The sequence below is a fragment of the Falco rusticolus genome, chromosome 3 (genome assembly GCF_015220075.1).
Source record: "Falco rusticolus isolate bFalRus1 chromosome 3, bFalRus1.pri, whole genome shotgun sequence".
In the NCBI taxonomy this organism is placed as follows: Eukaryota; Metazoa; Chordata; class Aves; order Falconiformes; family Falconidae; genus Falco; species Falco rusticolus.
The window spans coordinates 55,531,768-55,543,914 of record NC_051189.1 but is presented as its reverse complement, the minus strand read 5'-3'; the positions used below and the strand labels follow the sequence as shown (position 1 = coordinate 55,543,914).

The window sequence follows — 12,147 nt, the reverse complement described above, 5'->3', positions numbered from 1 at the left end:
CTGAAGGAGGAAATGGGTCATGACTGACAGGCAGGTGAGTATTTTAGGCTTAACGTTTTAGACAATGTCTTTGAAAGGCACCAGCTGGTACAGTACGTTCACATTGTCAATATTTACATATGTTTTTAAAAAGATGTGGTTGTCACAAAGATTGTAAACAAGGCAAAGCAGATCACTTACAGTAGGTAATTCCCCCCCACCTCTCCTCCCCACACACGCATGCTCTCCCTGCATGGGATGCCAAGGGGAACTCACCATAAACAGGCCCAATTCCTCAGTTTCCTGGTAAAGAGAAGAAAGGAAGCAAAGGCCTATTGCTTTTGACTAAATAACAGAGAAAACAAGATCCTGGCGGGGCAAGTGAAACTGTATCAACAATGATGAGAATTATGACTAAGCGGTGTTTCTCCACTTTGGCTTTCTGCATTATTAATTTTTAAACAAAAAAGCAGTGAGACTGGGAAATGCTCAGACAGAAACTTCCTTCTTCAACCAAAAGGAATTGATAACCCTACCAGACATCCCAGGTCTCAATCCAAAGAAAACACAGCAGGGAAACAAAACCTTCTTTGTGAAGTGCAAGGCAGGTTAAGGCAAATGGGTTAGATGCCATTAAAGCTGTACTGTGACTCTGCTCTCAACAGTCCTCAGTAGAAAAGACATGATGATGCTGTAAAACCAGATTAGGGATTCAGAGGTTTCCAGCAGGACAGCCTGGACATCCAGCTGCAGCAAAAACAAAATCCCTGTGCCGGATTTCTCTGCTCCTCCCCTTTTCCTCTGTACTCAGTACTGAGGGCTGGGTCACCTGTGGTTTTCTTTCTGGCTAAAAAGAGGTTTTGTCAGCAAGAACAGCAGTTTATGCCTGCGAGGTGCCCTTTCCTATAGCAGAAAATCTACTGCAGCTTTTTTAATTCACAAAAGTGACAGATTAGCAGCTTTTACAGAAGCCAGATGTAGTTCAGCTGCACAGGGTAGAGTCTTTACCACACACCTTTGTCAGTGCCATTTAATTCACTATTTGAAACTCTCCCGCTCTAAGTCTCTTGTTTCCTCACCACTGACTGCTAGGCTATCTGGTGTGCCTTTCCGAACAAATATCATACAGTGGCAAATATTGGGATGTACTGAAACTTTCTTCCAGGTTCCCTACAAGAAGTAACACATCTCTATCTGCCTCAGCATAGGAGAAAGTCCAAGATGAGCCACGACCCACTTCTAAGGCACACTGTGTATCCCTCAACATGCCAGGTAGACATTACTGCCCCTCCCCTCACACTACCCCTTACCAGCTAGCTAGGGGGGAGAAGTCTGTCTCCCTCCTCGATAAAAAGTGGGGAACTGAAAAGGAATAAAAGAAAATGGAAGATTACTGGGAAAAACACTAGGAAGTAGAACTCTTACGCAGAAGTCGGAGTGCAGGGAAATACAAAATACTGCAGTAAAAAAGGGTGGTGGGAATAAGACTGGAGGATTAGAGGGAGGTTCCTGGAAGTACATTTCCCCTCTTCTTCCCTGCTCCCTGCCCCACATGCTTAAACACAAGGGAGATGGATGAATAGGATGGGGTTGGGCACTGAGAAGCAACATCACCCCTCCCTTCTCTGCATAGCACAGCTCGGCTCTCCCTCCTACACTTGTTCCTGGTCTGGCTCCCTTTTTAAAAGCCATTGAATAATCATGCTGTAAGTGATGAAGCGAGAAAAATGCCACCCTTTCAACATCTGCAAACACTTCTTCAGATCTGTTTTGTTCTGAAATGTTCCTGTTCATGTACCTTTGCTTAAGATGTTCTATCCTCCCAAATTACTCCAGATTTTAAAACAAGAAACAGTGCATGGCATGTAGGGACAGCACACATTAGGAGACACTGCTAATTTCAGCTATAACTCTGGAAGTGTCCAACAGAGCCAGTACAGTTAACGTTTCTTTTTCATCTAAACATGTATTATTTTAATCTAACATATTGGTACATACTAATATCCAGTAGCTCGAGGCAGAACTCTTCATCTGCTCTATCCAGCCAATCTCTACACTCAGAGTACAACTGTGCTTTTGTACTGAACAGAAACACTTTGAACAGCCTCTATTGTAACAAACCTATATATTTTCCTATATTTTCCCATATATTAGGAAAAATTTCTTCACCAAAAGAATTATCAAGCACTAGAACAGGCTGCCCAGGGAAGTGGATGAGTCACTGTCCCTGCAGGTATTTAAAAGACATGTAGACATGGTGCTTGGGGACATAGTTTAGTGGTGGACTTGACAGCATTAGGTTTATGGTTGGACTCAATGATCTTAAGGGTCTTTTCCAACCATGGCTGGAATTGATTCTAAACACTATCTGGCTGCTTTCTTTTCCCCACACAGCCTCATGTCAGCTGCCTGATCTACATTAGAAATAAGGAGCTATGAAGACTATTTGTAATAGTGCTAAGGAGAAAGTTGCACTGATACCACAGTAGCAAGCTCCTTCATAAATCATAGAATGATGCTCGTACAGACAAGACCACCTGTACACATTAGACTGTCCTGTGGTGGAGGTAGAACTGGGATCCTGTCATGGCCAAAACAGTCCTCAAAAAGCCCTGAATAGAGGAAGCAGCACATGCCTTAATGTCTGTTAAATCACAAAATTTAGCGCTGGGCACCCTCTGACAGGACTAAGCATACATTTACAGTGACTCTGACCCAGAACTGCCTGTCAGGAGTTAGCACTCATTCAGAGAATGTTCACAATAAAATGCCCTCTACGCAGTGTGATTTAAAAACGCTTTTGACTGTTTTCCACCGGAATTAAGCTTGTGCAATAAAGCTGTGTGTACACATACATACATACATAGCTCTGCATAGCTCTCAAACACGCTGACCAGCTCCATCCAGATTTGGGAAGTGGCAGGCATCTCCAAGATAACTACATGTGCAGAGGTCTCACAAAGAGACAAGCCCTGCCAGTGCCTTCTGCAGCAGAAAGATTTCAGTCCATGAGACACTGGAGGATCTTCACTGCAGTGGCATGTCCTGAAGGTTGCAAACAAGGAGAGAGCTTCTGCCAAATATCACACCCTTTCAAACATCAACAGTTATTATGACAAAACAAAACTCTAAAATAAATCAGATGCCACTTATCCCATTGCCCATGGTACTGTTTTCTCTAGGCATGATAAGGTCCAAATGCTATGGACTGTGAGCTTCTCTAACACATAGAAATATATACACACATCTATAGACACACAGACATATAGATATCCACTGACCCAAGCCAAACAAATAAGCATCCAGTCTTCTACCTCCTCTAAGCCACCTGTTTTCCAGCAATTACTTTGCACCATCATCTCACAAGCTACACTGACCTTTAAGCCACTTAATGGTGAAAATCTTTGCAAGCTTTGATAACACATTTTTGCTTTTAAGCAGATGCTGAAAAAAGCCATCTTCCACTTCGCACTATTCCATTGTTGTTTTCTTTAGTAAAAAGAACAGTTTTTAAACACATACCACTGCACCTCACAGTTTCTTAGCAGGAAGTTTCTCCCTTTCAAAATCTTCTAAATCAATAATCATACTTTCCATGCAATGTGGAACTCCTGCTCTCTGCTGGACACAGCTTCACAAATTTCAAAGGATACCATCAACTAACAAAGCAGGAACCCAGCCCTGGCTTTTCAATCTAAGCTGCAAAATTCAGATCTTCAGCCAAAATCTGAATTTAAAGATTCAGGCCCAGATGCAGTTTCAACTGAAATGACAACTGACAACTACAGTCAGGCAGGTGCCAAATGAAAAATCAATTGATTTTACTGCTTGCTTCATGATTCTCCCTTCAACACAGACAAATAGCTGCAGCTCATGCAATATTTCATGGGTTATTTTTGCACACAGCAGCATATTTGCAAGTTCTGTGGCTAATTCTTCAAAACAGTTTCAACAAATACAACTATCTTCTTTGAGTAAAACTGATTTGCTTTGCAATTCACAGTAGATAAAAGACAACCACTGACTTAAACAAGAGCCTACTTCAAGCAAACTGATATTCAGGTGTTGTCAATGTGACCCTGGTGAATAGACACTGGGATCATACAAATGCAAAATCAAAGGCCCACATTACTTACTTATGGAAATCAGATATTTACTCAAACTAAGATAGAAAGAGATACAAAGTATTACCATGTTGATGATGCTCACAAGATAAATGGGAACTGAAGTAACTGTCCTGCACTGGTGTCCCTCATATGTTCCGCTCAAGGTACTTTAATGTGCTCAGACAAGAGCACACATCCAACTAATTAAATGGACAAGAACAACTTTTGTTATGCTTATTTCTAATTTCTGCTCTCTCTTTCATTCCTTTTGACCATCCTTTCCTAGAACTTAGTATCTGTACTCCATAGTGTTCCCATAAAACTTCAACTACCGTTCCAAGAAAAGAGGTCAACATATACAAGACGTGATTATGGGTGGAGGAGAATCTAGTAAAGTCTCTATATGCCTTACTTCAAATAAAGCCTCACAAAAATCTAGTGGAAGCCATGTACACCAAATGTTCTGGCTTATACGGCTCTTTGAGGAAAGGACTGACTTTATTAAAATGCAGGGGTCTCTGGTCAGTGACACAGGATCCTTCACTATGAAATAACAAGTCGCTTTTATATCTCCAGATCAGAAAAACAACTGAAAGTCTGAATTACTCAATCCCATTAACAGCACTCTGAACAATCAGTTATTGCTCATGTTTTTTACATGTTGTACTTTTGTAATCACTACCTCCCTTCCTGGCAATTTTGTACAAGTTTTATTTTCTGAAGTGGGGGATTGCCAGGGAGTTACTCTGTAAATATTATTTCTGGAAATGATAGATCACTTCTGCACATGGTTGTTAAAAAATTCATAATTAACACCTCGTTACCTCCCCAGGTGAATATTGGCATGTCCACCTATAACCAGAGCCAAAAAAATTCAGCTGCTAAGCCATTCAGCTTAGCACTATTCTTTCAGTGAATGTCCTGCTAAATAAATACATTTAAGTAGTGGTAGACATGAGTTACCAAACAAGCCACAGTTGAAAATGAAAATATATACCACATAAAACCAGCAGTGGCGTATCAAAGGCTTATTCATTTTACCTGAATATGTAGTTGATGTACTGTTGGTCCAGGTCACTGGGAGAGGAGGGAAAGAAAAAAAGGTGTTCTTTTAGTAATGCCATTCATTTGGTGTAAGAGATCAGCATATTAAGTAGTATTATAACACTGTAATATTACATAATATTAATATTATATAACATATGACACAATGTTATGATTAGGTAATACAATTATATGCATAATAACCATATTGATCAATATTATATTATCATTATATTGATCAGCTTATTAATTTACACATTTGCATATTATTTCTGTTGTTACTATGTCATTGGGAGTCTCATTTAAAGTGAAGATAAAGTGAGACTGACTAAAATATACACTCCTTAAATAAAGACGGAAAATGGTTTTGAAATAAATGAGCTTATCCATATTCTATACACACATGTATTATGTACATATATGTAATATGCAGCGCCAACATATCCATCTCCATCCATACAGACCACTGCAGATTATAGACACTGTGATCATGTAATGCCATCTGCTTTCAAAACAATTATTGTCTGACTGAAGTTTTAACACACACGTGGAATTAGTGCAAGGTTTCAAGGTTTTTAAGGTACTCAGCTATTCCAGTCCTGTGGCAAGGCACCAGCTGCTAAACACTTTTGAGACCGTGTCACAAAGGCAGACACTGACACACTCAAACCATGCAGCTTTCAAGGCTAACACAAACATCTTAGTGCCCATGCCAGTAATTAAGGGTTCTTTTTCCAGAACTGAGTCATCATCCTTTGATGATACACTGTTCAAAACTAATTTAGTGTTCGAGTTAGCAGTATAACTATCAATAACCACAGGCTATTGTTATCAACAATAAATAAGGCTCCTCTTGTAAAAGACTTCATTAATGATTAATCAAGAGTGGCCCAGCTCACACTGGTAATGCAGAGATCACTACAGTTTACCTGACTACTATCTAGATGTGTCTCTAACCCTCTTGGATTGCAATCTCTTTCTTTATAAAAGAATATCAAAACACATTACCTTAAAGAGCCAGGTTTCCATAACTTGTGAAATACTTTGTAAGCCCCTGTAATTGAAATGACATGTGTAATTGCCATAACATGCAATCATTCTGACAAACAACGACTTGTTTGGCTGTGGTACCAGTAGACGTGGAACCCCTCTGAAATAGTTTAGCAACATGGCACAACGGATGCCTAAAACATGAGTAAAATGAACCTTCACTTCAAATTAATGGTTTTCAAAGTGTTGCCATCTCAGAGTACTATCATGCTACATCTTTCTATTAGTCATTCTGACGAGACATCTCCTAGGTCACAGCAACTACAAGGGAGTGTCTGTGTGTCTGTAAACACATGAAGAAAAGTGTTACAGAATGGGTTCTTCAGCCCACCTCATTTTTTTGGTAACCTCTATGATGTGTTCATCTATGTAGACCCCTACAGCTGTTGGCTCTGAGCCATCTTTCCTGTTCAGAGTTCTCTCGGCTCTAGAGTCTCCAGGTTCTTTACATTCTTAACCTACCCACCTCTTGATTAGCTCCCATTTCTATTCTGTGAAAGGCTTTAAGCACTCAAGGAAGGAACAGTATAGCTTCATGCTCTATTTTTTCAGACCCTTTCTTCAAGGCTTTGTTGGGTTTTTTTGATTCACAGAGACAACTAGAACATGAAAAGCAAATCCACTAGGACACTATGTAATAGATGTCCTCAATTCTGCCTCCATTAGACAAGCTGAAAGGTAGAACACGTCCTTTCTCTCATGCTGTCTTGATTAACTGTGCAGTAAGTTAGTTCAACTGTTTGCTCTTTCTTGTACATCTTTATTGTCAGTTGATAGGAAATCTAATTATACAAAAAAAACCCCAACAGTCATATCAACAACTTTCTCTCAAAAACAAGAGAAATTGAAAGATGCTGTATTTTAAACATAAACATTATGTTGGCACTTCCTACACATTTCAAGCACACAGAAGAGGACTCCTGAAGATTCTCTAAGCAGTTTTCCACCTCCATGGCCTAGTACTGCTTTACAAATGAGACCTTTTGGCTTTGAGAAAGCAATAACATCACTCCTTACAACAAACAAGTATTTGAAGTGAAAAATCCTTAGCTTTTTGTTCTATCTAAATGAGTCAGTGTTTACCACCTAACATTTCCTAAAGGAAAAAAACCCAACTATTTCTTATTTATATGTTAACAGCATTTTAGAATGGTATCTCTAGATCTCCCTAGACTCAAATAGATATAAACACATCAACTCTGCCCTGAAAATTTTAAAGTATGAATAGACAAAATAAAGAAGGAATCATCCCTAATTTGCAGAGAAGACTTAACATATGAATGAGTCACTCACTAAGTCTATAGGACAGCTAAGAACCAAATACAAGTCCCCTATTATCCAGCCTACTGCTCCAAAAGACACAAATCTCCTAGTTTAAAATTACTACTCTTGTTTTCTTCAGATTTTCTGGTCTGACCTTCTAGCTTTTCAGGGAAGAATTATGATTTACCTAAATCCATGTTTAGTCTGAAAAAGACAAAAGAAAACATGACAGGCTATGCAACTGATTGTTAAAATTTTTACAAATGCATATGATTGCATAAAACCCCCCCAACACTTCAACATCCTTCATCTGGGAGCATATTCCATGATATTTTAAAATATTTTTGTCAGTTTTTAAATAAAATCAGTGTGAGCAATAAAGCTCTAACTACAAGTTATTGCTTGGGTTTTTTCATGTTTCTTCTCTCCTCCGGAAGAGGTGTCTCTTAGTAAGCAATCACCAAAAACTCCCAGAAAAGCTTAGTGCTAATTAAAATTGTATGTGCATTTTCTCATCCACTGTTAACTGACTGCAATATCTAGTCTATTCTGTTGCTGTTTTCAATGTAAAACCTATAAAAGGAATGCACTTTTTTTATATTTACTGAGCTTCTTCATTCTTTCCAAGTGTTTCCTTTATCAAGAACCTCAAATATCAGTAACTCACAATGAAGCAGATTTCTCCAACTCATTTACTCTTCCTAATTCTTTTTCCAAAAGAAAATGACTTACCAACACAGATCAAGTGAATTAGAGCCCATAAATAACCGTTTGGATCAAACTGCAATAAAGAACATTTACATAAATCAAAGCACATTCATGTAAACACATGTATCACTAGTTCCGTGCAGTTAGCTTCACAAAGCAAGCGCAGTGAGTGGGAGCTATGCTACAAAGAAAGAGAAGACCACTAAAGACTAGGAAGACTGAAGTTTTTCTTGTCCTGCTTAGAGACTTGGCATGTGCCAGTTACCCAGGCTCTCAGCTAGCATTGGCAAGAATAGTTCTATTTCTTTCAGGTATGTACAGCATTTTAAACAATCTGAGCATACAGACCCCTGTCTGTTTAGTCTTATATTCTTGTATTGGCTGTCAGGGAGGGGCAAGAGAATTAGAGGAGGGGCAAGAGAATTAGAGGAACGTTGCTAGGGTTTTTGTCTTGTTTCCTCTCCCCCCTCAGCCTCTGCAGTAGCTAAGCAGTCTCTCTCCCCAAGGCTCCAACTAACCACAAAGTATCCAAAAGAGTGCTTTAAACAGACACCTCTCAGCAAGGTAGGCTCTCTTCACAATCAATGGGGAAAAATAAACATTTTTGAGAGGAATTCACCTGGCATATTTTAGATGTCTGCTTCCAGGGCAGACTAATTACACACCAGAAGTTCCTCCTCTGTACCATGGACTATGAAGGGAACTAGTGCAGGTGCAACACTTCTGACGTCTACATTTGATCAGATGCACCCAGACAAGGTCCCAGATTCATCCCACCTGACTTCAGATATTAACTAAAGTATTCAAAACAAGGAAGTAGCCTTCCTAAGTCTCCAAAAGAGAAAAACATCTCCAAGTAATGTATCTTTGCTGGACCGAGTGCTCCCTGGAGGTACCTCCTTTCTTTCTCCTGTAGCTACAGAAGCGTGTAAAGTGATTACAAAGCTAATTTAGGAACCTCCTGAAAGTACATGCAATTAATTCAAACCTAAGTGATTTAGTCTAAGCCCTATAAGAAGTTAAACTGTGGTTTCCCCAGCCACCACTTTCACTGAAGAGCTGTGTGTCCACACTGCTCAGCGGTTTTACCATGGTAAACACACCAAGCAAACACATTAAAAGCAGCTAGACTACAACATAGCGATAGGCAACATTTACAATTCCTTCACAGGAATCCCACCCTAGCTTACAAGTAAAAGCTGCATCCTTCATATGCTAACAAGATGTCAAACATCAAGGTTTCACTAGAGCTGCTTACAAAGCAGAGCTCACCTGTGTGTCACATAAAGGAAGGCACGCTGCTGCTACCAGGAGGAACAGAACGCTGCAGAGGGAAAAAAAAAAAAAAAAAAAAAAAAGAAAGACCAAAAGCTTGTCACCTGGATTTGTACTCTCAGCAAAGTATAGGCAATTCCACTTATTTTTAACTGACATTTCATTTGTTTAATTTTTATTCCATATTTAAAAATTAATTTCTGCCACCAAAATTTAAGTTTTACATCATGCATTCTGCATAACTCATACATGGCAAAGCGGTATGAGAAGAGAAGCAGCTCAAAACATCTCAGCAGTGATGAAAACAAGTTTTTGGTAGGGAATATTATTCCTCACTTGCCATCTGGCTTCCCTACGCCACTTCAGAAAGCCAAAATCAACAAATTTCTGGCTGTGAATAGCTACCAAAAAGTTCTTCCACTGTGGTGAATTGCCTATTACAACAATTCCAGCAGAGGTAACTCCGTTAAAAGTGATGGTGTAACTCCAGAACACAGAGCAAAGTGGAAGTGTGTGGTATTACACTAGAAATGCCTTAAGGACAGCACAAGTCCTTCCCTAGTCCACCAACTTGGATTAAATAAATTTTTAACCTGTGGCTGAGTCAGTATTTCTACAGGCTACACTGAATACACTGATGCGGAATTTCTGTGGACTGTCACTGTTAATAATAATAAACATTTGCTCTTGCAGCTTACTTTTCTGCTCTCTAGGGAGTAGGAAAAGGCAGAATGGAGATGATAAAAACCCTGGTATCCTTGACAACAATCCAGTGGTGAAAACAAGGCCACAGTAAATCAGATAATGGAAACAACAGGGAGAGATTAGGAAGATGGTGCCCCTAGGTACACTAAATAATAACCTAACATTTTCCACTTTAAGTACAGCTAAAAGATTACAGAATGTGGAGGACAGCAAATATACATTCTTCAAGGGGATGGGGGGAGGGGGGGGGCAGGAGAATGAAACTTTAAATACACTACTGGCTGACTTCTGTTTGTCCCTTTCTGTCTCCTCTTTGAAGCCTAAACTAGGTCCAATGAGGGTTGGTAGGTTGTGTAGCTTAATATGGATGATTTTCACAGACTGGATATCACTCGCCTTTTCTTTCTCAGGAAAAGTATTTTTAGCCATTTTCTATCACATTAATTATCTTTCTCTTGCTGTTTCAGATTACCCACTGGAACTTCAAACCTGGTTTCCATCTGCTTTCCAAAAACATTCTTACAAGCACTGCTTTGTTATTCAGGAAGACTGGCCTTCTAGCTTTTTTTATTTTCATAAGGAAAAAAAAAAGTATCTATTTAAGCGACTGTAAAAAAAAAAAAGAAAATACATTTAAAAAATGTTTAATTATGCCTATGTTGCAATGTAGGCTCACCACCCATGGGAATGTGCCTTACATTCTTCATTGTTTTGGTGTGCCATTATCTGAAGCAAATGCAGAAGCTGGAGCCAAAACAAGTCTGAATCTGAATCTGAGCAGTTTTAAAAGCTTACCTACAGACTTTCAGATGAGAGGTCTGCTGTAAAAAAGAAAGTAAGATTAAAAAATTTAAATTTAAAAATAAAAATGGTGAAATAGTGCTTTCTCCTTCCAAAACCAGGAAAGTGATGACAGCTGATCTAACCGCACTAAACACATTGAAAAATCCAACGAGCAACATTCAACAGCCCCATTACATTCGAGCAGTGCTTCGCACATTTAATTTGAAAAAAAGTACCAGGATTACAGATTAGCCTAGTTCAACCTGATTTATATTTTCAGATTACTTACCAGCAAGTAAGCCAAAAACCAGACATGAACTTTATACCAACTTGAACTATACCAGAACTGGGTATTGTATGTACTCAAATATTGAGCATCCTTAATTAATAAGGTACTACCCCAACCAAATCAGTCTTGGTCTGAACTCATGAGAGTTTCCTGATCCTTTGGTGCAAAATTATTCCCCAGAAGCTTCCCAGAAAGACCTGTGTTTGCATTATCCTTGTCCATAGTGTTGGCTTTTTTTAAAGAGAGGAGTCAAGCACTTGAAGCTAAAAGGAAAATATGAAACGCTTTGACAGGGACACTAATCAGAGGACAATGCCACAGGGACATGCCATGGTACACACTGCTATGTCACTTAGGCATAACCTCAGTGACCTCTTCAATTTTATTAGGAGTAGCAAACATGGGGCCATTTATTTGTCTTCTATATACACAACAGATGTAATGAATGGAAGATCCCTTCCAGGGCAACCCAGAGGCCACTGTAGAAACAACTTTGTGATGAATGATTTCCCAGTGTTACCTCACACAGCAACTCTTTGGTCAATTAGAAAAGCATTTCACAGCCTAAAAAGAAGGATCCCCAATGCAGTTTGTGAGAAACAAACCCAGCTCTTACTAAAAGGCACAGAAATTATTCTCCCAGCTTCAACTGGTCTTGGGATAGATTCTCAAGCATTCAAAACAAATAAAAAAATGTGCTGTTCTTCCTGCATTTCATGTGGAGATGTGATCTATCTATAATTACACAATACTCTAAATATATTACACTGGTTAGATCTAAGGACCCAGTCCTCCTCCCTCGCAGCTCAAACAATGAGATTCTTACGTGAGGCATGAGAGAGAAGGGATATTAACTTTTAAAAGGAAAAAAACAAGCAGGATCAAGACAGTCTCAAAAATGCGATCACACTGGTGATACACATTGGCAGTGTTTCATCAACTAAA

The 12,147-nt window shown here is 39.2% G+C and overlaps 1 protein-coding gene across 5 annotated transcripts in view; it reads right to left on the bottom strand.

The window, feature by feature from the left end:
* Positions 1-12,147, bottom strand: part of TMEM241 (transmembrane protein 241) — a 62,979-nt gene that overhangs the window by 35,520 nt on the left and 15,312 nt on the right. For 3 of the 5 annotated variants that reach the window (XM_037379767.1, XM_037379771.1, XM_037379772.1), the window contains exons 6-11: positions 10,926-10,951; positions 9,423-9,474; positions 8,175-8,223; positions 6,138-6,183; positions 5,127-5,162; positions 256-282 (exon numbers count right to left, since the gene is read on the bottom strand). In XM_037379767.1, the coding sequence (XP_037235664.1) occupies positions 256-282; positions 5,127-5,162; positions 6,138-6,183; positions 8,175-8,223; positions 9,423-9,474; positions 10,926-10,951 (236 nt within the window). The remainder of the gene's footprint in view (positions 1-255; positions 283-5,126; positions 5,163-6,137; positions 6,184-8,174; positions 8,224-9,422; positions 9,475-10,925; positions 10,952-12,147) is intronic. The other 2 variants (XM_037379768.1, XM_037379770.1) reach the window with 2 other exon arrangements.